Source organism: Vulpes lagopus, chromosome 11 (assembly GCF_018345385.1).
Source record: "Vulpes lagopus strain Blue_001 chromosome 11, ASM1834538v1, whole genome shotgun sequence".
In the NCBI taxonomy this organism is placed as follows: Eukaryota; Metazoa; Chordata; class Mammalia; order Carnivora; family Canidae; genus Vulpes; species Vulpes lagopus.
In genome coordinates, this window is record NC_054834.1 from 29025080 (window position 1) to 29050573 (window position 25494).

Consider the following 25494-nt stretch of genomic DNA (forward strand, 5'->3'; position numbering starts at 1 on the left):
ATATATAAGTGATATGCCAGTGATAGGTGTTGTCATTGCTACCTCAGGGAACAGATGTAGATTCCCTTGACCTGAGTTTGGAAATGGTGTTTGATGTTTAGTAGTCCTGATGCGACAGATACTTTTATTTTGCTTTACTGGTAGGTGAGGCACAGAGAACTCCAGAATATTGCTCTACACCACCATGTCTGTTACCTACCACTGTTCTTAATGGTAGGAGATAGCACATTTTTGGTACCTTTCTTTTCTTTTCCTGTCCTTCAGGTCGAAGCAGTTATAATGCGGTTAAGATTCTTTACAACGACCCTCAGATTTCTCCCTTTCCCACTCACTTATTTCCTTTGCCACTAATGTGGTTCAGATCTTTGGCTGTTCGTACCTGCAGTTGTCTTTTTTTTTTTTAATTAATTTATTTATTCGTGAGAGAGAAACAGAGAGAGGCAGAGACATAGGCAAAGGGAGAAGCAGGCTCCCTTTGGGGACCTCGATATGGGACTCGATCCCGGGATCCAGGGATCACGCACTGAGCTGAAGGCAAATGCTCAACCACTGAGCCACCCAGACATCCTGGGTACCTGCAGTTGTCCTTGAATTTGTTTTCCTGGTTCTAGTTGTCTCTCCTTACGATCTGTTTTATGCTGTTGCTCTCTCATCTCTCCAGAGCATGGTGACATAGCCCAGTTGAGTAATCCATTGTTGGCTTATATTATTCTGTTAGGTCTGAATTCCTTTGCTTGGTTTCGTATTTATGGTTTCGTCCTACCCTGCATCACGTCCCATCATGCTACATAAAACTTCAGCTTTCCTACTGCTCTCTGTCACACATGGCTACTCTGCTGGTTTTCTGATCTTTTCTGTGTGATCTGCTCAACCCTTGAGGCACAGCTCCATCATGCTTCCTTTGTGAACTCTTTCTAGACAACGCCTACCTTCTCTTGCATTCATCTATAGTAGGCAAGTAGATTAAATATTTCCTTTTTCTCTTATTTTTTAATAGTATGCAGTTTAACATTTTGCTGTATTACATCTTGTCTATTGATTGTTGTGTGTGAATCTCTTGTCTCTTTAGGTTTCAATTCTTAGTAAAGTTATGTTTTTATTGCTTTTCTATAGAAGTTGCTTGTTAAAGTGTATTTTTCATGATTATAGGTGATCCTATCTTCTTGAATTTTGTTTTCTACTGATTGCAACGGAATCATTTCCATCATTAGCACTAGAAGGTGAACAGTTATTACTGAGAAGTGAGGTGTTCTTCCAGTGGTAGCTCATGGTCAGAGGAGTACTACAGAGGTAGTACAGGAGCCCTGGAATTAGACCGCCTGGTGGGCTAACATCCCAGCTCCACCAGCTGCCTGGTTGTGTTGCCTCTCTGTGCCGGAGTCTTCCTCAGTGGTAAAAGAATAGTACCTATGTCATAGAATTGGTGAAAATTAAATGAGATCTTGTAGGTAAAATTCTTAGTGCAGTGCCTGGTCTATAATGCTGAGTCGTGTCTTACAAGTTTATTTTTTTAATTTTTATTTATTTTTATTTTTTTAAATTTCTGGTATATTTAACTTATGGTGTTATATTAGTTTCAGGAGTACAGTATGGTAATTCAGCAATTCCGTATGGTCATCTATTTCACCCATTCCCCCTACATCCCCTTTGGAAACCATCAGTTTCTCTCTACTTAAGAAAGAGTGTTTCTTAGTTTCTCTGTCTCTCTCTCTCTCTCTTTTTTACTGTTTTTGTTTCTTAATTTCCACATGAGTGAAATCATGTATTTGTCTTTCTCCGGTTGGCTTATTTCACTTTGTATAACATTCTCTAGCTCTATCCGTGTTGTTAGAAATGGCAAGATTTCATTCTTTTTGATGGCTGAGTAATATTTCATTATGTACACACACAAACACATACCACATCTTTATCCTTCCATCAGTTGATAGACACTTGCTTCCATAATTTGGCTATTGTAAATAATGTTGTAATAAACATAAGGGTCCATGTATCCCTTCAAATTAGTGTTTTGGTTTTCTCTGGGCAAATGCCCAGTAGTTTAATTGCTGGATCATAGGGTAGTCCTATTTTTAACTTTTTGAGGAACCTCCAAAGAGTCTTCCTCAGTGGCTGAATCAGTTTGTATTTCCACCAGCAGTGCATGAGGGTTCTCCTCATCCTCACCAGCATGTGTTGTTTCTTGTGTTTTCTATTTTAGCCATTCTGACAGGTATGAGGTGATATCTCATTGTAATTTTGATTTACATTTCCCTCATGATGAGTGATGTTGAGCATCTTTTCATGTGTCTCTTGGCCATCTGGATGTCTTCTTTGGAGAAACATCTGTTTATGTCTTTACAATTGGGTCCCTTAACAAATCTTGTGAGGGAAAGGCAGAAACTAATTTCCCTATATCAGGTTTTTTTTAAAAGCACTTATTTGTAGTTGGAAAAGCTCCTCAGGTTTTGAGGTGGGGTTTGACCTGCTGTTGATTGCTTTTTTCCTTCAGGTTTACAGGTGCAGAGTTTACACCTCTGTTTTCACAAAGCTTGGCTACCAGAGCATTATGAATGTTAACGATCTCAAACTCAGGTTGTCCAAAGCTGGACAAGAACACCTGCTACAGTTCTGGAATGAGCTGGATGAAGCCCAGCAGGTAGAACTTTATGCAGAGCTCCAGGCCATGAACTTTGAGGAGCTGAACTTCTTTTTCCGGAAGGCCATTGAAGATTTTAACCAGTCCTCTCAGCAAGAAAAGATGGATGCACGAATGGAACCTGTCCCTCGAGAGGTGTTGGGCAGTGCCACCAGGGACCAGGACCAGCTGCAAGCCTGGGAGAGTGAAGGTACTGAGCATGGAATGTTCATTTTAAAGTTTGTCATGAGATAGACCAGGTAGAGGTATCAAAGTAGCTGGATCACATAATGATGATTTGGACTCTCCTTGTACCTTAAACCAAGTGACTGATTAAAAGTGTTCGATTATGTTGCCACAACTTCTGCAGCATCTCCCCTGCAAGCCCCCATGTGCTCTTTACATTTCTGTTCCCTGTTCAGGGCTCTTCTCATTCAAGTCTTAATGTGCCTCTAGTCTCTTTCCTTGCTCGTTTCCACACTTCTACGAGATTGCCCACCCCGAAGCACAAGTTCAGTGATCCTGTTTATGCTGCTTCATGGAAAAACCTTCCCTGGCCTGTATTTCCAGTCTGGTCTCCTTTATTTCCTTCCACTCCTACTTCCCCACACATTTTAGCGGGACCAAATAATTCACCTTTCTCTGAATGTCCTGTCTTTGCTGCCTTCGCTCATGCTTATCCTTAGCTCGGACTGGCCGTTGCCCCATCTCTGGCCAGCTGGAGCACCTCAAAAGGCAGTCTCCTGGTTGTGCTGTGGCAGTGGCTCTGCCGTGTGGGGAACATACACTCATTTATTTAAGATTCTTTGATCATGACCTTTCAGTGTCCCAGGTTGGAGTTTGGAATGCTTTACCTCCATTCTTTCTTAGAATAAGAGTTGTTTGTGTCTCTTCATCATTACATTGTAGACTCCTGAAGAGCAGCCCATGTCCCCCTTGGCTGTGTGTGTCCCAGGGGATTTAGAACCAGGTTTTACAGTTATAAGTTGGTTGATAAATGTTTGTTGATTTGCCCCAATGTTTTTTTTCTCTAAAGAATACTGTAACATCTGTCCCCATAACCAGTTCTAATGAGTGCCTTTTGAGAATGGCGGAATAGATCAAGTGTACCTTTTCTGGTGGAATTAAGAGCTGTGGTTTTTATAACCCACTAGTTCTCTGTAAGTAAAAGTGACTGAATATTGCAGTTCAGGCCCTTGTTTGTACGTGCTCCTTTTCAAATCTGGACCTCACATCCTCAACCAAGGAATGAACAGATCTGACTAGTACTTTTTTTTTCCTTTGTCAAAAATGTTACTTTCTTGCAAAAATAATTTCACTATAACAGAAGCACTACAAAGAAGTTGCCCTTAACCTAATCAAATGTTTTTATTTGCTCACATTACCACTTATTATTTGATTATATGTATATTTACTCCTATAAATGTGTAATAGGAGTATTAATAGATACAATCTTGTACTCTATCTTTGTACCACACTCTTGCTATTTTTATTTTGTCTTTCATTCTTTGGCTTTCCTTGTCCCCACAGAAAAAGACAGATAATTGCCATTATCAACCTTCTGTCTTCCTTTCCATGTCTTTCTCTGGGCATATTGGTTTACTGTTTTTCAAACTGGTTGAGAGAACCCTAAGGATTCCACTACTGGGGAGACTGTCTCATGTAGGGAGGGAGAACGGATACTAAACATCTCGGTCTCTAACTCCCATCTTCCACTACAGGAGCAGTTGTAGTTTGACATGATTTAGGTATTTGATCTTTTTTTTTTTTTAGGTATTTGATCTTTACGTGAGGTTTTATTTAAAAGGGCTTGAAGATTAAAAAATATCTAAAATAATTAGATGATCTTTAGAAAGTGCCCTTTTAGATCTCAAGTGTTTAGTAGAGGAGAGGCTAATCTAGGTTCTTAGAATAGGGCTCTGCCACTAACTGTGAGAGAGTGACTTCCAGATGGATCCTTCTGAGTAGAGAGCTGTGGTGATAACTCTGACCCTTACTTACTATGGACTCATTAACCCACCCCTCCATCCCTGGGTTTCAAAAAGGCTACTACAACAGCATGAAAGTCACACAGGGCCCTTCATACCCTCAGGTATCCAGGCTGCCTTTATTTCTCTTTGTGATGTTATGCCAGCGAATCTTTGAATAGAATCTTACAGAAAGCCAAAGCTTTGACCTTGTGTAGTGGGGATCATGAACAACAGTGAAAACCTCCTATAATTTGAGTCTTCTTCTTCTTCTTCTTCTTCTTTTTTTTTTTTTTTTAGATTTTATTTATTTATCTGAGAGAGAGAGAGAGATCGTGCGCATGTATGAGTGAAGTGAGGAGCAGAAGGAGAAGCAGACCAGTCCGCTGAGCAGGGAGCCCAACTTGGGGCTTGATCCCAGGACCCTGGGATCATGACCTGAATCTAAGGCAGATGCCCAACCGACTGAGCCCCTCAGGAGCTCCTTGAGTCTTTATGACCTTTTTGTTGGAATCTGTGGAACTAGTCTACTTTTATGACTTTTCATTTAAACTGAAATCCGGAACTGTTACAACCAAGTATACCACAAGAAAGTACAAAACAAACTTCCTTTTGGCTTATTGTCAAGGAGGAGATTTTTATTTGTGGCTTAAACAGTAGGGATGAAGGAGACTTTGTAACTTTTCATTCACTTAGCCAGAGACTTCCTTGTGTGCAAATTCTTAACAAAATGAAGTTTTTGTAGTAAGTTATCAAGGGGAAGAGATTGCTATTGTGAAGATTCTAGTTGTTATTGTATCTCAGATAGGAGGAAGAGCCTGGCAGTTGCATCTAAGGCAGTGCCCCCTGCATCCCCCTCCTCAAGATGCGGGAAATGAAAGCATTGTGCAGTATTTTCAGAATGTATGGTGGCTATTGACGCTAAAATGGACATTTTCATGCATAGGTTGGAAAATTATTTCTGAAGGATAAACATATAAATGACCATTGTGCTCCTTGTTGAAGAGATCTTATCTTCTTCTCTCTCTTTTTTTTTTTTTTTTTTTTTTTTTTAAGCTTTTATTTTTAAGTAATCTCTACACCCAATGTGAAGCTCAAGTTTACAACCCTGAGATCAGGAGTTGTATGCTTTACTGACTGAACCAGCCAGGCACCCTTTAATTCTTTTATTTTTCTTAAAAGATTATTTATTTATTTAGGAGGGAGATAGTGCATGTGTGTGCGTGCAGGGGGTGGGAGGGTCAAAGGGAGAGAATCTCAAACAGACTCTGTGCCCAGCATAGAGCCTACCGCTGGGCTCTATCCCAAGACCCTAAGATTGTGACCTGAGCCAAAATCAAGAGTCCCATGCTTAACTGACTGAGCCACCCAGGTGCCTCTAATTTAATTCTTAATGTGTTCTGGCCACTTGCAGAAAATGGGATGTAGGGGAACAACTGAAAAATTCTATCTTACAAAGCTGAGATCTAGAGAGAGAAGTAATCAGCAGCTTCTATGAGAATATCGTTTTAGTGAAGATATTCACACTGGGGGACGCCTGGGTGGCTCAGGTTGTGATCCCAAGGTCCTGGAATCAAGTTCCACATCAAGCTCCCTGCAGAGAGCCTGCTTCTCCCTCTGCCTGTGTCTTTACCTCTCTCTCTCTGTGTCTCTCATGAATAAATAAATAAAATCTTAAAAAAAAAAAAAAGATACTCATATTGGGAAAATGTATTTGCTTAATAAAAAAACCTGTCTTTATCAAAGAAATGCATGCTTATACTGAGCATAAAACCATCTTCCAGTTTTATAATATTAATATCCAGTATTAGCTTCTTTTGCCTGTGACACATTTATAAAATTAATCTGAATGGTGCCTCTCTACCATATAGCATTGTAAAACAGGAAGTGGATAGTTTATAAAAAGCATTCATAACATTATCTTCTCTATATTTTCTGGAATATAGTATACTGATATTTTTAATAGATTTGTTTTATTTTAAAAGTAACGTACTTATTTTAGAAAAATTGGAAAAATAGGGCAGCCCCGGTGGCGCAGCGGTTTACCGCCGCCTGCAGCCTGGGGTGTGATCCTGAAGACCTGGGATCGAGTCCCACATCGGGCTTCCCTGCATGGAGCCTGCTTCTTCCTCTGCCTGTGTCTCTGCCTCTCTCTCTCTCTCTCTCTCTCTCTCTCTGAATAAATAAATAAATCTTTAAAAAAAAAAAAAGAAAAATTGGAAAAATAACTAAAAATTATAAAGGAAAAAGTATGAATCTCTGCCATCCCACATTCCAGAGATAAATACTCACTGATAATATTTTATAGTATTTTCTTATATCCACACACACTGGGATTATGGTTGCTGTATAATTTTGTAGCCTACTTACAAATTTGTTAGGAAAAGTTTCAAGAATATTTTGAATCAAATCTTTTGAGATGAAAACAGTATAATGAATCCCACATATGTATCACCTTGTTAAATATCAAAGTTTTGTTACTTTTGATTCACCTGTCCCTCTTTTTCTTTGCTGTAGTACTTGAAGACAAATCTCAAGCATCATGTTATTTTTGGATCTCCTTATGGAGATGAGTATTCATCTCTACATATATGGATATTTCCTTAGTACTCATTACTATTATTATAACTCATGAAATTAACAATAATTCTCCAGTACCTAAAACTGGTTCAAATAGTGATTTCCCTTAGGGTCTGCTTTTTGTACTTGACATTTTTGGGAAATACTTAATCTGTTAAATAATAGTTTTACCTGTACAATATGATTAAAAGTTAAAGACTTAAAATATCTTCTCTAACTTTCTTGGATCGTCTTCCTTTATTTCCACTAGTTTAATCGCTGGTTTACCTGCCTCAGTGTCCTGGGGGTGCTGACAGTTTAAATGGAAAGTTCTGGCAGTGCTGTACTTCGAATGCACCTGTGCCCTCCTCCTTGTTTCGGGCACATACCCAAGTCCAAGTGTATGAGAGGCCCTAGTCCAAGCAGGAAGTTATCCAGGAAGCATTTGACCTATTTCAGGCCACTGTGAACTCTTCTCTTTGTTTCTTATAAGTGTTATCAGGAAAAGTTCTCAGACTCTGTTGGGCCTATGACACATAACTCTCCAAGGAGAGCAACGTACTCTAGCCCTGGCAATTGCTCACTCTGGCTTCATTTTTATTTTTATTTTTTTTAACTCCTGTATTTGATCTGTATGAAAGCTATTAACTGTCCTCAAATGGAAGGATGGAAAGGGTGATAACAGTGCTGTACTTCCCTGGTTCCCCCTTCCTCCCCCATATTTCTGCAGAAGAAGTTTTGGGGTAGGAGAAGCTCATACTTTCCTAATTGACACATAGGTTAAGTACATGTATAATTAATATTTCTCAGATAGGTGCAGTGCTGCCCATATAAAATTTGTGTTACAACAAATACAGTTTAAAATCAAGTATTATTGCCATATAGTCAAACAGCTTGCTGACTTTTATTGGCCCACTTAATTTCAAGCAGTATTTTATCTGTCATTGTAAGACAGATACTAATTAATGTGTTACACACTTTTTAAACATTGCAATTTTATTATAGTGACACGGATGAGGTGGGTGAGTGCTTCAGCCAAGGAACACACAGTCTGATCTTGTTAACATCTGTAGCTGCATTTAGTTCTTGAAATGCAGTGGGCCTTGATTCTCTAGGGACTGCTTTTTTTTCCTCATTTTTTTCTCTGCTCACAAGTGAGATATGTAAGCAGGAAGAGGTCAATGCAGAAACCTTTTTTATTGTAAATCCACATAGATCGTGTTATAACTCATTGTAATAGTTGCGATTAGATGGGGATGAGATGTAAATGTAGATCTGCCTGCAGTTGGGCACCCATAGGCCTAATCTCCATGCTTCTTTTAGGATGTAGTGATTGGATGGGTCATCAGGTCCATAGATGGGAAAAAAAAAAACTGAGGAAAGTATGGCAGACAGGGGCTTAGGAAACATATGTTTGCATAAAGAATGAGACCACCCTGAGCTGCTGGTTTGAGAGCTTGTTTCCAAAACTGAAAAATTTGGAAAACTGGAATGAAGCTGTGGTTTAGGGAACTGATCCAAGGAAGGGAAAAGTTTATACAGTGATCTTGTGATAGCTGGTTGGAACCTATGGAAAGCACTGGTTGGTGTTGGGTGGCCATTTAGAGCCGGAACACCGAGCCGGGCTTCTTCCTTCATTACCTTCTCCGGGTAATGTGGGAAATCATTGACTTTTGGACTGAAGGTAAAAGAAGGAGGTCATCAGAAAGGATAACTAGAGCCACATTAACAGTGAAACAACTTTTTTTTTTTTTAAGATTTTATTATTTATTCATAGAGACAGAGAGAGAGAGAATGAGAGGCAGAGACACAGGAAGAGGGAGAAGCAGGCTCCACGCAGGGAGCCCGACGTGGGACTCGATCCAGGGTCTCCAGGATCACGCCCTGGGCTGCAGGCAGCGCTAAACCGCTGCGCCACCAGGGCTGCCCACAGTGAAACAACTTAAAACACATGTGCTCAGTGAAGAAAATGAATAATACAGAGAGAACAAAGGCCTCTGTGTCCAGAATATTTATCTGGGGCTTTTTTTTTTTTTGAAGATGTTTAGAAATATTTCTGATTCTGACACCTTTGCTGTCCAAGAGTTCAGACAGACCAAAGTTATTTATCTGCAGTTCTGAAGCAGTGCAAAGACTGTTTTGTAGCAAAACCGAACTTGAACAGACCTGAAACTGTTGATGAACTTCATTTATCCCACAATGAGATTGCAGGAGATAACATATAATATTGTACTGTACTATAGTCGTTTTCTTAATTTTGAAGAGTTTTGCCTTCTGAAATCTGATCCATGGGGTTATGTATGGAATTATGGACCTACCTGTATTTTATTAAAATAATGCTTTTTGGGTTGATGACAGCAGAATTAAACTTAACTCCCTAGAAGCCATAGTTTCTTTGATAACTCAGGGAATAACCAAATGTAAAACAGTTTTCGAAACTGCCCTATATCCTGCTCCCTTCAGAATGTTTCATTTCTTCTTAGTCTTTGTTACATGGTGGTTATGGTGTTTACTTAAGGGGGATGCAGATCTGGAAGGCTGTTAGAAATTTCAGTGTTTGGCAAGTTTTGGAGAATGTGGACTGTACCCTGCAGCTTTTCCTTGTAGAGTGGTAGGTAGGATAGATTAAAAAAAAAAAAAGCACAATCTCTCACAAATTCAGTGGAAAAGAGAAGAAGGGCAGGAAAGAAATAGGAAGGAAAGTTTATAGCCCTTAAACCTATGGTGCTGTGATGTATCTGTTCAGTGTTTGGGTGTAAAGAGAGGCTGCAGGAGGCTGTACAGTGCATGGCGGGGGGGCTGGAGTGAGTTTCTGATCCTCACTCATATTGACTAGCGCTGTGACCTAGGGTAAGATCTGCAACTTCTCTGAGCCTATTACCTCTAAAATGGGGGAAATTATACCTTCCTCTTAGATTATAGTTACAAATTTGGGGTCTGTTTCCACACTCTGATAAGGCACAGTGAAATGCTGCGGAGAAAATAACAAAGACAGTTCTGGTTCTAGGCAGGAAGAAAGAGAAAAATTAGGTCTCAGGGAGCAAAGCTTAGCCTTGTATCAAAGGTGAAAATAATGGAAATACCTGATGTGCTTTTAAATTTTTTGGTAGCTGGATAGTTGCTGGATCCTGTCCTTGGGCTGTGCTTACTGACTCCTGAGGATAGATTGTAGAATTAGGACTAGAGAGGTTCTGATTTTATCATGCCTATAGAGTATTTCTTTAAGTGCTCAATGTACTAGCACGTTAACTTTAGGAAAGTTTAACACATCAAAAACATAAAGCACAAAGTTGGTAAATTAAGCAAATCCTCATTACCTAAGGATATAACAAATAATAACAATGGATACTGGCCACCAGTCCCCCCTCAGGGCTAGCATACAGTTCTGGATAGTGGCAAGCATTGTTCATAGCATGCCTGAGGATTTCAAGAAAAACAAGAACAAATCCTGTCAACCGTTGCTTGATCTCATCTGGCATTTTCCAGCTTTCTAGCTTTCCAAGGACCCAGTTCCCATGTTGCCTCTCCCTGCAAGGCACTCTGCCTTGTGATGCTGAGCTGGTCCAGCTTTGCATGAGGAGGTGGCTCTTAGAAATGGTCTATGGCAAAATTTTTTTTTTACAAAAATTCCAAACTGAGAGCCTCTGTTTTTAATAACATTTAGTTTCATTTGTTTGCATTTGGATCTTAAATCCATCCTGAATTATTTTGATTCAGAGAATGGTATTTTGTTTCAAGCATTATGTTTGGTTATTACTTACTGCTGAGTATTCAACTGATGAAGACTGATAGGCTTCCTGGCAATGGAAATAAATCATCCACAAAAAGACTCTGAGTTTCACATTCTTGTGAGCTGGGATTGATGGCTCTTTGGCAAAAACAAAGCAAAACAAAAAAAACCCCCTGCATTTTAATACATTTTATTGATATATAATTACATACAATAAATGCACTAGTTTTATAACTTTCTGCCATATTTATACATTCACATAACTACCACCCCAATCAAGATGCTGAGCATTTCCATCACCACACAAAGCCGCCTCATGCCCTGCCCTTCTGCAACAGGTCCCCGAAGCCTTTTCAGCTGAATTGACTTCAAACCCAGGTGTCCTGACTTCAGAGCCTGGCTTCTTGACCACTGTACTGCACTGCTTTCCTGAGGGTTTCACCTCTTTTCATTCACTGGATGGTAGCTTGTCTAGCCTATTTTCGTGCTTGTTGACTAATTGTGTGTCACTGATGGATTTACAGGTAATTCAGTAACATATCATTTATCTGGAAGTCCAAGTGTCTTCCATTATCTTTCTCTTGACACGCCACATCTAATAAGTAGACAGACACTTGTAAGATGTTTGTAACATCTGTCAGCCTTTGCCTTCTAACGTTATCAGAAAAAAAATTATTAATTCATTAAAGCATATGACTCACTGATGTTTGGTTATTAAATAAATTTCATTTTTACTAGTAAGGATGTTTTTATTAACAAGGTAGTTATCCATGATTGCATGTGGGTTTCTTGTTCTTTATGCCTTATGCAGATACGGTGACTCTTTGCTGCTAGTTTTTGTGTGTGTAATCCTAAAATGTCGAATTATGGAGGTTTTGTAATACAAGTGTTTTCTTTTCTAGGACTTTTTCAGATTTCTCAGAACAAAGTGGCAGTTCTCCTTCTGGCTGGCGGGCAGGGGACAAGACTCGGTGTTGCATATCCCAAGGGGATGTATGATGTTGGTTTGCCATCTCATAAGACACTTTTTCAGATTCAGGCGGAGCGTATCCTGAAGCTTCAGCAGTTAGCTGAAAAATATCATGGCAACAAATGTGTTATTCCATGGTAAGATATGCCTTGTTGTGGGAGAGCGTCTAAACATATATCAGTCTATAATATTCAAAATGCATGTATACTTTATTCATAAGCAGACATATTTCCTGTTACTAATAATTTTCCCAGGAGGTGTAATTTACTATATATGTTAAAAGTAATCTGTATTACAGCTAGATAAATAATCACTTGATGGTCTTAATATACAATATATATTCACTTCAGACTTCTGCACCCCTACCTCAGTACTTTTGGGGATTCATTGGGTTCTCTCAGCATAGAAACTTTATACTGAGTGGTAGTTTGTCTATGTATGAATTTCTTTTCTTTTTTTTTTTTTTTTTTTAAAAAAAGACTATTTATTCATGAGAGACACATAGAGAGAGGCAGAGACAAAGAAGAGAGAGAAGCAGGCTCCATGCAGGGAACCCAGTGTGGGACTTGATCCCAGGTCTCCAGGATCACGCCCTGGGCCGAAGGCAGACGTTCAACCGCTGAGCCACCCAGGCGTCTCTATGTATGAATTTCTGATTGAAAATCAGTTTCCCTATGAAATTGGAAGGTGTCATTCTGTTGTTTCTAGCATCACCGTTGAGCGGTCCATTGCTGTTCTGATTCCCAGTCTCCCTCTTTCTCTCTCCCTCTTACCTTTCTTCCTCAGGCTTTCTCCCTCCTACCTCCCCACCCCACCCCACCTCACCAACATCTAAGGTCTCTTTTTTATCTTTGGTATCTGATATTTCATGACTCCGTGAAAGAGGCTATTTATAGTCACTGCTCTGGGCACTCGGGCAGTTCTCAGAGTCTGGAAACTCCTGTCCTGAAGTGCCAGCCAGGTTATCTAGCTCTCCCTATACCCCACCCTTCCCTCATACACCAGCTGAAAGTCCTGCTGATCTCTGCTGAGAATCTCCCGGCTTTGCTAGCATGCTGTGTTCTCAGGGCCTAGCTCGGCAAATGTTGGTGTCCTGAGCACCAAGAGATATGGGAAGTTCTGCTTTGTTTTTTAAAAGTTTTTGATTTAGTTCTTAAATCTTTTTTCCCAGAGCAGCTTTGGAAATTATGTTTGGAGGGAGAAACCAGCTGTGAGTTTGAGATCCCTCAAGTCCCTAAGCTTGTATTTTAGCCCTCTGTGACCAATGGAAGCTCTGCTCATTTCTCTGTCCTGCCTGGTCCAAGCCCAGAGTCCTTGCTACTAGCCTGTATCCCAGATGAGCAGATACCCCCAGGAAAAGGCAGCTGCATATCTTTAGCTCCTCTTTGAAAGATTCCCACTGTCTTGAATTTTAGTTCTAACCCATGTTCTTTCTATAGCTCTCTGAAGCCTTTAAAAATAGGCTTTTTGTAAATTTCCCAGCTTTGCTAGCTCTTCTCAACATGAGTATTGGCCGGCAATAAAGTAATTTTTTCATCTTGATTCCTTTGGGGATGTTTAAGGGACATCTGTGTTCTAAGGAGCCAATATTCTCCTTACAGCCCTGGCTCCCACTATGGTGTTGAATTTTCTTCTCACTTTTTCTTCACAAGTCAGAATCTCTGTGCTTTTCTTTTGCAGAGCTGTTTAGACACCTCTTTATACTCAGAGTTCAAAATACCCAGGATAACTTATTAAATAGATACTTAGTATATTGGGAAATTATACTATTTTCTTTCTTTATTCATTCAACATATATTGAATAGCTACTTCTAGGTGCTGGGGATGTATCAGCAACCAAAACAGACAAAAATCCCTACTTATATGTGGCTTACATTCTAGTAGGGGCAAAAGCTACTACAGTTACTAATTATGGATTTAGATAGAGTTTTTGACTCCTTTGCCATACTGATATGGTTTGGATTTTTGTGAGAACAGATAGTATATTTATACTTTGAAGACTTTAAATGGAAGGTGAGCAGAGCCCAGATTACATTTCAAAACCTTAGTAAAAAGAGCTATGAGAGTTCATTAGAGTAGATTACGTTTACCTTTTCTCCCTAGCTATTTAGAATGGGAGTTTTAAATTTAGAATACACTTTTCACAGAGTTCTGAAATGTTTGTTTAAGCCAATTTATAGGCTCTCTGTTGCAGCAGGTATGTTTATATTGTTACATAGATGTATTTCATATGTAGGATTGATGAAGTTACTGGGAAAGGGGCACTTGGGTAGCCAGGAAGAGGATGAAGGAAGTCAGAACAAAGAGGCAGTGCGTTCAATGATTGTTTTTCACCTAGAAAATAGACAAGATTGAGTTTTGCCCTAATTCACGGAACACTATTGCTTAGAAGATGTACTTTTCTCTTGCAAGGTACATAATGACCAGTGGCAGAACAATGGAGTCTACAAAGGAATTCTTCACAAAGCACAAGTACTTTGGTTTACAAAAAGAGAATGTAATCTTTTTTCAGCAGGGAATGCTGCCCGCCATGAGTTTTGATGGGAAAATTATTTTGGAAGAGAAGAACAAAGTTTCTATGGCTCCAGGTTTGTAACCATGCTTATTTAAAGGGTGACTGACTAGAAATGGTAGTAACAAAAATCATTACGCTTTTGGTTTTCTTTCTAATATGGTGATGTAGATGTTAAAAAATTAATATTGAAAGTTTTTTGCAATTTGGCAATGACTTAAATAAAATGCCCATGGGTGAAATGGATACGCTTTTGTACTTTTTTGTGGATGTCTGCCCTTGAGAACAGCTTGAGTAGCATGCGGAGTATCTGTTCTCTTTACCCAGTGTTTTATATCAGCCTGTTTATGGCTACATTACTTCCTGTAGTAAAGATTGGAAACCATTTGCTATTTAATAAACAAGAAACTAAATTATGGTTTATCTGTAGTATTCTCAAACTAATAAAATGATGGGAGATATTAAATGTCAAAGAGAAGTAGTGTCAGTAGGCTGAGTGAGAGAATGGGAGGCGCGAAGCTGTTTGCCTGGTATGGTGAGGGCCATGGCCCTGTACGGTGGCAGGTGGTGTGTGCACACTGCAGTGTGTTAAAAGCACCCCTGACATTGGGCAGTGCACTGCCTGTGTAGCTACATGCAGTGACCCTGAGTTCGATCTGAACTCTATAAAAATAACTGTGCCGACAGATTCGTATCTATGTGAATGTTTGTGGAGGAAAGGCTGACAGGAGATAAATAATAGTGTTAACAGTGGTAGTCTCAAGATATAGGCTTTTATTTCATCTAAAGTCTTTTTTTTTCTTTTTCTATTTCTTTTTCATTAATGGAAGACTTTACTGTTTTTTGCTCTGTTTTTGTGGAGTTTACAATTTTTTAAGCTGTGGCTGAGGGTGTTGATGGATGAAGTACATAAAATCACACTAAAAATAGATGGGACAAGAAGACGCTTTTACCTGTATTTATTTTAAATCTGACCTTCATATTAATCTGGTTTCCTAACATAATATTTGCTATAAAATGCTGATGTATTTTTATTTCTGAGATGGGTGAGATTGTCAGTGTTGGGACTATAAACACAGAGCTAGCTTGAACCATACAAATATTAATAAAACTTGAAATGTTCTGAAATAATCATTGCTTGAAAAAGAACTTTATATTTCATAATGTATTGCAGGTGAAATTGTTAAAAAGGCTGAGTTAAAAAAGAAAAATATGGTCTTTGGGTTGCCTGGTCCTACATTAATATGATTAATAATGTTATTCTCTCGATACTTAACACTGAGTTGCTTTCAAAGTCATGTAGTATAATTTTTGAAACCTGAATTCTTCCTTATGGGTATTTACTTCTCTTGGCACTGTGATGTAAAACTGCTTTTCGGAGATCTTCACCCCACTTTGGAAACATTAATCCTGGTAAACCAGTTTTGGGTTACAGTGGGTTTTGGTGTACTACTAATGGGCTATTTTATTTCCCAGATGGGAATGGTGGTCTTTATCGGGCTCTTGCAGCCCAGAATATTGTGGAGGACATGGAGCAGAGAGGCATTTGGAGCATTCATGTCTATTGTGTTGACAACATTCTAGTAAAAGTGGCAGACCCACGGTTCATTGGATTTTGCATTCAGAAAGGAGCAGACTGCGGTGCAAAGGTAATGCCTTTCTCAACTGTAGTGAGGCCATCACTGGATTTGTTCTGTCAGTGTATACATTCCAGGACTCGAACTAGAATTATTAGGGTGATTTGAATATTTTAGAACCATTTATCTTTCTAAAGTAACTAAACCATCCCCTACTTACTGTTAAATTGGGAGCTTGATTCTAGAAATAATGTTGTATACTTGTCCATCACAAGTAAGAGTTTAAAAATATATATGGATGGGGCACCCGGGTGGCTCCCACAGCTGAGTGTCCTATTCTTGGTTTTAGCTCAGGTCATAATCTCAGGGTTGTGAGATCAAGCCCCGTGTCAGGCTCTGTGCTTAGTGGGAAGCCTGAGCGAACACAAGCAGGAAGGAGAGGGAGAAAAAGGCTCCTTGTGGAGTGCCTGATGAATCACTCAGTCTCAGGACTCCAGGACCATGACCTGAGCCAAAGGCAGATGCTTACCCAACTGAGCCACCCAGGTGCCCCAAATAAGTAAAATCTTAAAAAAAAAAAGTGGGGGTGATTTTTAAGTACCTTGGAAAGTGAATGATTATCACTAGGCCAGGGATGGATTCTTTAATATCAAGTTGTATTTGATCAGATTAACCCACCTAGGACATAGTTACTGGAGTAGGAGGTAAAGGAGATATGTAGGGAACAGCAGATTGAGACTTTAGTCAGGTGTTTGACAAGCCACCTCATGATAGTCTTATTATTATTTTAAAAGATTTTATTTATTCATGAGGGACACACAGAGAGAGGCAGAGACACAGGCAGAGGGAGAAGCAGGCTCCCTGTGGGGAGCCTGATGTGGGAGTCGATCCCAAGACCCCAGGATCGCGACCTGAGCCAAAGGCAGATGCTTAACCATTGAGCCACCAGGTGCCCTCATGATAGTCTTATGATTAAAATGGAAATGTGGGGATCCCTGGTTGGCTCAGCAGTTTAGCACCTGCCTTTGGCCCAGGGTGCGATCCTGGAGTCCCAGGATTGAGTCCTGCATTGGGCTCCTGGCATGGAGCCTGCATCTCCCCCTGCCTGTGTCTCTGCTCTTTCTCTCTCTGTGTCTATCATGAATAAATAAATTTAAAAAAAAATCTTAAAAAAAAAGATGGAAATGTGCAGATAAAGGCAGTGAAGGAGATTGATAACTGATCACAAACATACTGATAGGAAGATAGAAGGAGGTCTGTAATGCCCTATAACAAGACTGTCCTTGGTCTAATTCTTTTCAGCATTTTTTTAGTTGCATAGATGATGATGTGGGAGACTTGCCTTTATGGTAGCTAACAAAACATATAGTGTATCTAGGAATAAACGTGAAAACACCTTGGAAGATTTAAAAATATTAATATGAATATTACTTTTCTGGAAATCTGTAAAACTATCAATTCTTACCAGATTAATGTATAACACAATTTTGGTCAAAGCCCCAGTGAGACTGTTTTGGGGACACTTAGCAAAGTGATTGTAAAGTTTAGAAAAAACATGTAAAGGTGGCCAGGAAAATGCCGAGAAGAGATGATAAGGAAGGAAGACGGAGACAGTCTACCAGGTACTAAACTGGGTTGTAAATAAAAAAATTAGGAGTGTTGTACAGAAACCAGAATAGAATGACAGATTAATGGAACAGAATAAATCAGTCAGAAATAAGTCCATGTATATATAAGCGTGCACTATATAAAAACATGGCATTTAAGATTGATGGGGGAAAGAAAGAGATAACTGGCTCAAAATAAAGTAAAATCTCTCCTTCAAAGCTCATACCAAAATCAATTTCAAATGGATTACAAAGTTAAATGTAAAAAACCCGTAAAGATGTTAAAATAAAATTGAGAATAATTTTACCTTATTGACATGAAGGGAAGACCTTTCTGCCAAGAGCAAAAACCTTATAATACAGGCTTCTGACAAAAACAAATTCGACTAGATATAAATTTGAAATATTTGGATTTAAAAAGAAGAACTGCTATAAAATACCATAGCCTTGGTTGGAGATTTTCTATTACAAAGATGTCATTTCTCTTAAAATTAATCTGTAAATCTGCTAACTCTTAGAAGCTGAAGTTTTAAATTTGTCAGTGCAGGTTTTGTGAGGTTAAGCTGGTAGACCTAATAAGATTCTTCTGGATTCTGAGAATATAAAAGTTGGTTTGGTTATTTAAGACCTCATTCTATTCTAATAGTCTATCAGTATCTGTACTGTATTGTAAATAGGTATTAAATAGTAACAGAGCATTGTAAATAGCTACTATGCTTTTAAAAAAAACAAACACACACTAGACTGTATTTCTGACTTTGCTCCGCTTGGTGTCACCCTTTGTTTGAAAAAAGAATATTAAATGTTACTGCTCTGAGCTTCAAATCCATTTAAATTCTATATGATCAGAGTGATGAACCTAGAAGGAACCCTGGCAATCATCTGGTCACCCCTTCAATCTCAGAAATGAGCACCCTGAGTGCTCTAAGTGAGTGGTCTAAGTGAGTTCCAGGCTCAAGGTCCTTCATCACATTAACAGAAGCACATTAACTAAAGCCAACTCCTGGCTTTAGTATTCTATCACATTATAAAACAAACTCTTTAGATTGATTATGTTTTTGCTGACAGCTTGAAAAGCTTTAAATTAGTGTGCTAACTTTTGTGAGTTTACCAGTCACACAGAGATAGAGGTGTAACCAGTCACTCTTCTCCAGTACCTGTGGGTTCTCCAGGAGCCCCAAGCTTCCTGCTCAGCTCTGTGTCTAGCATATAATATAGAAGTCGCTCAGTGAGCGAATACATAGTTAGATGGAACCAAAATATGGCAAGACTGGTGTATGTTAAGAAGTTATAGAAATGTTAGAAACCGTTTATGTAATCTGTCCTCCCACCCTTTTTAATTTTAATTGAAAAATCAAAATATCAAAATATATTTTTAAGAACATGTAAATTAGGGAGTTATTCACAGTGTGGTAGTAGAATAATAATTTGTCTTCTTTAAAAGGCTCTGGTCTTTGTGAATTAAGGAATTAAGTATTTTTTATGGAGCGAGAGCCTTGAGGAAAGACAGCGAGTGTAGTGGTTTGCAGAAGTCCAAAGCTAAAAGCATAGAAACTATTGTTATTTAAAGGTCATTTCATAAAGCAATTATAGTAACTTTGACATTAAAGTGTTACTTTGAACTCAGCTTTTCAGGCTTTGACTTGGAGAAAATCAAGCAATCTTCTTAATTTTATATAACTCTCTGTATAATAAAAACTTGACTTCTAGCTTATGCTGTTTACAAATGCTTTCTTTGTAATCTAGACTTTTATACTATTTGGAGGGTCATAGTTGCCATAGAAGCAAATCTTTCACGGGAGCTTGGGTGGCTCAGTTGGCTAAGCATCTGACTCTTGATTTTGGCTCAAGTCATAATCTCAGGATCATGAGAGTGGGCCCCCCCCTTGGGCTTTGTGCTGGGTATGGAGCCTCCTTGGGATTCTCTCTCTCTCCCTCTGCTCCCCGCCCCCAAAGAAAAGAAAAAGAAGTAAATCTTTCACTGACAGATTAACACTTGGGCAGTGGAAAGTGTGAATATGCCTAATTTTGTTTCTTTGGTCAAGAGTAGGGGCGTCTGGAGGTGAGTGGTAAATAAACCGTATGTGTGAGCATGCATGTGTGTACACGTGTGTCTGTGACTGAGTGTGTGTGTGTGTGTGGTGTGTTTAAATGGGAATGAGAGGAATCTACTCCAAATTCCCTGTCTAGTGAGGACCCCCTCAACACCCTGCACTGTGGAATATGTGAAGTGAGGAGTGGTGGTGAGTTGATAGTTGCAAACAAGCCTGTGATTGATTTAAATCATTTTGTTGTATGAAATCTCTCCCCCCCCCCCCCCCCCCAGTTTAATTCACTTCTGTGGTAGAAAGTTTCCTTTTAGGGAACACTGTGCTCCTTTCAGGGTGGCAGACAGTAAAACTACACAGCAGCTTGCTATCCAGCAGCCCTGCCCCACTGAGCTAGACTCAGTGCCTATAGCTCTAACTGCTGTGTAAATGAAGTCAACAGTGGCTTCAGTTGTCTAGAGGAGACTGCTACTGGCTGTATTTATTTAAAAAAATCGGTTGCTGGAGAAAAGTTTTATTAGCTTTGTTGATGTAATTTCATGTATGCTTAGGATAGACTTTTCAAATTGGGACAGATTTTCAGACTACTCTGAAACATGCTGAATTGCTCACTCAACAGGGCAAAGTAATATCTTTAAATAATTTTTATTGCTTGTTCAGTTGTATATTCATCTCATCTGAATCTTGACTTTATATTAGCATGTTGCATACAGTTCTTTCATAAATTTCTTCTAAACACTTAATTTAGGTCAGTGCTATGTTGGATTAGCATGGTGGGGTATCTTGTGAGGGTCTTTTTTTTTTTTTTTTTTTTTTTTTTTAATTTATGATAGTCACAGAGAGAGAGAGAGAGAGAGGCAGAGACACAGGCGGAGGGAGAAGCAGGCTCCATGCACCGGGAGCCTGATGTGGGATTCGATCCCGGGTCTCCAGGATCGCGCCCTAGGCCAAAGGCAGGCGCCAAACCCTGCGCCACCCAGGGACCCCTTGTGAGGGTCTTTTTAAAAAATTACATACTGTATATTTCTGTGAATAGATACATACATGAATACATGAATAGATACATGAATAAATACACACTGTATCTTTCATACTGTGATTTCTTTTTTAAAGATTTATTTTAGAAGGTGCATATGTGCACATGAGCTGGGGGAGGGGCAGAGACAGAAGGAGAGGCAGAGAATCTCAAGCAGACTCCATGCTGAGTGCGGAGCCCAATGTGGGGCTTGATCTCATGACCCATGAGATCATGACCTGAGCTGAAATCAAGAGCTGGCTGCTTAACTGCTGAGCCACCCAGGTGCCCCCATTTTTCCCTTTGATTTTGATTTACATCTTTCTTTCAGCTCCCTCACCAGCCAAGAGCCACTGATTTTCAAATCACTGGTTTTCAAACTTTGAAACTTCTTTAAATTTTTTAAAAATTTAAATTCAGTTTGCCAACATACAGTATAACAACCAATACTCATCAAACTTTTTTTAAAAGCATAGAATCTCTTACTTAAAGTCTAGCATACAAAACATAAATATTGGATGGGCTTTTTTAATTGAAGTCGGAGCCAGATCCAGTGACTTGCCTGCTCTAATGCCCCCAGCCTCCTGGCCAGGTCCTCAAAACACAAGGAACATTCTGTATTCATGAATGAAAACGAAAGAAACACCATTTGCAAATGAGAGGCAAAATGCCTCTCTTTTGTCTTGTGAATCTCCCAAAAATGTCATTTCATTTACTCTCAAAACAGTTGAGTGTAAAGATAAATTAATTAAAATGAAACATATTTGGGGGGAGGTAGACTCCTCAATTAATTATTCTCAGTCCATTGTGATTTCCTCTGGGCTCTGTGTGTATGTTGGAATTTCTATTCCATGATTTCACTAGGTGATAATAGGAGAGAGATAATTTGCTCATTTCCAGATGGACAGGTGGCTGTCTACATTTAAAGATCGCCTTGAGGGACACCTGAGTGGCTTGGTGGTTGAGCATCTGCCTTCAGCTCAGGGTGTGATCCCATGGTCCTGGGATTGAGTCCCAGGTCGGGCTCCCTGCATGGAGCCTGCTTCTCCCTTTGCCTATGTCTCTGCCTCTCTCTCTCTGTGTCTCTCATGAATAAATAAATAAAATCTTTAAAAAAAAAAAAAAAGATTGCCTTTCCTTAAAGACAGTATAAGCAAAACTGCAGATGCGGCCTTTGAAAATAGCAAATGTCGAATGTAGCATTTGGTTATATTCCTTCCCCTCCTGCTGTCTTTCTTTGGGCAGGTGGTAGAGAAAACGAACCCCACAGAGCCAGTGGGAGTGGTTTGCCGAGTGGATGGAGTCTATCAGGTGGTGGAGTACAGTGAGATTTCCCTGGCAACAGCTCAGAAACGAAGCTCGGATGGACGCCTGCTATTCAACGCGGGGAACATTGCCAACCATTTCTTCACCGTACCATTTCTGAGAGATGTTGTCAAGTATGAGCAAGATGGGGGCTTTTAGAATTGTTCTTTTATCATTAATTAGGGACTGAGTCACTGGAGAGGTAGAAAGACACCCCAAGTCCATCTTCTACAGAATTCATCTTCCACCCTGAGGACCACCTTTGTCACATGGAAATTTATCTCATATTGTAGTTGTTTCTGGAAACTGCATTATAGGGTGCAGATTTGTAGGAGCCCGTTCTTCAGTGCGTCGCCTGCAGTCCAAAGCACTTCTGCTTTTTCTTCTCTTCCTCTTCTCCCTCCAACTGTGTTAGGTTCTGGTGAAGCAAAGAGTGAGAAATGAAACACTGTTTCTTTACCACAACAGGGAAACTTTAAGAAATGTTAGATACCTGCCCTGTGTCTACTGAATCAGGATTTTGGGTGGTCATGCGGGTCATCTATTTTTGGAAAGCTGCCTGCACAGTTTTAGCTGGTTTCCAGACTTGCATTTAGGAACTAGGGCATTAGAGGGTCAAGAAAAAAGAATTTGGATCCTGAGGAGAAATCAGCGTGTGAGGATAAAAGGATAAAGTAAGAGCTACTTTATTCCATCAGCCTGTTAAATGAAGGACGTCCTCACTATCTGCTGCTTCATTTGATAGCTTTTAGATATTCATGAGGACGGTCTACTTTTTAAAAAGTTACTTAGCTTTTTAAGAATATTGACTCTAATTCCAGCATATTACCCATTCCACTCTGCTGTCTGTAACTGTGCTATTAATTCTTCCATCCATAGTTACTTACTAATCCTCATCTTTCCCACACTTTAAGGGCTCTCAGTTGCAATAGTTGGGGCAAAGAGCAGAACATTTTTTGGAAGACATGGAAATTACAGGGGAGACATTGGAGTGAGCTGTGTGGCGTGTATTCTTTAATATGGAGATAGTTAGTGGGTTTTTAAAAAATTTAAGGAGGCAAATAGGGAAATCTATTCATTTAATATTTAAATAGGAACTGAAACTTAACAGTTGCGCTTCACTTTGAAAATCTTAGTATTGGTTGTTGATGCATTTATTCTGAGTGTGGTTATCAGAATTTCTGGCATTTTAACTTTGGAAAGTGATTATGTCTTTTTTTTCTTTTTTCCTGCTTAGTATTTATGAACCTCAGTTGCAGCACCATGTGGCTCAAAAGAAGATTCCGTATGTGGATTCCCAGGGGCAGTTAATTAAGCCAGACAAACCAAATGGAATAAAGATGGAAAAATTTGTCTTTGACATCTTCCAGTTTGCAAAGTATGTCTTGAATAGTACCAGTAAGGTTAGATACAGGTCTTGAAATGTTGCTTGTTATTCTGTTAGGAGGGACACTGTTTTTAGGAGACCCTACGTAGCATATAGTCAGGAATAGCATTCTGATTGTGAGTGGACCGTCCACACTCATTACCCTTCTCTAGTATACAACCACCACCCACAACTGTGGTGTGAGTTGCCTGCGAGTATATTTTTTGATGTCAGTCCATTAGCTGACCCTCCTGCAAAACTGCAATTTTGTTAAAACTGTCACTTTTTTTGGCTAAAAGACTAAAAAAGTTGAGATGGAGAATTGGTCCAGTTTGTGTGTAGGATGCCTTACCTGTAGTAAGTGTTTCAGGGAACATGGTTATAGATTATTAGCTCTCAATCAAAGATCACATTGGATGTGGAGGTATGTGTCTCAAAATTTGGCCAATATGAAAATGCAGAAGACAAATTAGCTGTGTAAGATTAATCTTCCCGTAAACATTTTCAAATCATCCTTTTTTGCCTTTTTCTTACCCCCAGAACATATCTTTTTTTTTTTTTTTTTAAAGATTTTATTTATTTATTCATGAGAGACAGAGAGAGAGAGGCAGAGGTAGGCAGAGGGAGAAATAGACTCCATGCAGGGAGCCCGATGTGGGACTCAATCCTGGGACTCTGGGATCATGCCCTGAGCTGAAGGCAGATGCTCAACCGCTGAGCCACCCAAGCGTCCCCCCAGAAAAGATTCTAATGTAATTTGTATTAAGATTTCTTACCTTTCTGACTTAAGATGAAGTGTTTTATAGTTTGGGATGAAAATAACTTCTCACTTTGTGTTGGAGAAGGAAATTCCAACTTCATTTAGTCCAGGGATGAGCATTATTTCTTTCAGCATTCATTCGAAATTGGGTTAAGAGAGCTTAGAAGACTAGATTGGGGGCTAGAGGCTACTGTGTAGAGGAGTCAGAGTTGTGTTTGCAGTTTCACTTCATAGTAAAACAGTCTCTGTATGGTTCCACTCTAGGAAGTTTGTGGTATATGAAGTGCTACGAGAAGATGAGTTTTCCCCACTAAAGAATGCAGACAGTCAGAATGGGAAGGACAATCCTACTACTGCAAGGCATGCTTTGCTGTCCCTTCATCACTGTTGGGTCCTCAACGCAGGGGGCCACTTCATAGATGAAAATGGCTCTCGCCTCCCAGCCATTCCCCGGTAAGTCAGTGTCTGTTCTATGGTGTGTGAATACTTCCTGGACTTTTCTTCTTGGACCTTTCTCCTCTCTCTATCTGACATATTCCTAGATCTTTTTGAAAAAGCATAGTATTGACGTGGGCAGTTCCTGCTGTGAAATCCCATTACAAAGAGGATGATAGCTTTACTTCCTCTAAAAGAGGAATCTCTTCATCTCTTGTTTTGGATACATGTCCACTATGTTAGTATATGACTTGCTAAGGAATGGTCAGGAGGTAATTCTTTTGGTGTGCTGTGTGGTTAAAGGCTGTCAGGAGCATCCAGTACCGTAGAGTAAGAGGACTGCTCGCTGCTGCTCCTTTGTCTGTGACCTCGCTCTGAGTGCCATCTGTGAGGCCTCCCCACTCCCTGCCAAAGACCCGATACCCATATGCTACCTATGATATCTATGTAGGCCATCAAACTTCTTACCATGGCACTTCCACGGTCACTAAGGGAGATACCAGGAAGGGACATGAATGGCACTACATTCACTGGTACTGAAACTTGAGGAATATTTTGGGATTTTTAAAAGCTTAAAAAAGAAGGTACTTCTAGATATTTAAATCCGAGATAAAGCACTTTTAAGCTAAATCTTAGATTTTATGATGAAGTCTTCACTGGCATCTAGAATTACCCCCTTCTAAATTATTTGATATTTATATACTTACATAAAAGATGTTGTGCCATATACTTTATATTCTTAAGGATCAAATGGCTGGCTGCATGCGCAAAAGCGCTGGCATGCCTCGGCAAATGTTAGAATGTTGGGCCTTTCCGCTTATTGGTCTGTGACTGTGTTTTCCAGGAAGGAGGTGTGGCAAGCTGTCTCAGCCCAGAGCCACTTTGCGGCTCTGTCTTGTCAACAAGCCTGCTCATAGCATGTCAGATTGTCCTCATGCTTCATCGTTGGCCATTGAGTTCATTTTTACCCCTTCAGAATTTCCTTTGCCAAGTTTATAATTTGCCATAAATACATGCTTTTCAGTCGAG

At 39.6% G+C, this 25494-nt stretch overlaps 1 protein-coding gene across 3 annotated transcripts in view; it reads left to right on the top strand.

The window, feature by feature from the left end:
• UAP1 (UDP-N-acetylglucosamine pyrophosphorylase 1) overlaps positions 1-25494 on the top strand; it is a 36797-nt gene that overhangs the window by 5942 nt on the left and 5361 nt on the right. For all 3 annotated transcript variants that reach the window (XM_041722560.1, XM_041722561.1, XM_041722562.1), the window contains exons 2-8: positions 2489-2825; positions 11773-11977; positions 14253-14428; positions 15829-16001; positions 21845-22038; positions 23142-23282; positions 24295-24483. In XM_041722560.1, the coding sequence (XP_041578494.1) occupies positions 2546-2825; positions 11773-11977; positions 14253-14428; positions 15829-16001; positions 21845-22038; positions 23142-23282; positions 24295-24483 (1358 nt within the window). In that variant the 5' untranslated portion in view covers positions 2489-2545. The remainder of the gene's footprint in view (positions 1-2488; positions 2826-11772; positions 11978-14252; positions 14429-15828; positions 16002-21844; positions 22039-23141; positions 23283-24294; positions 24484-25494) is intronic.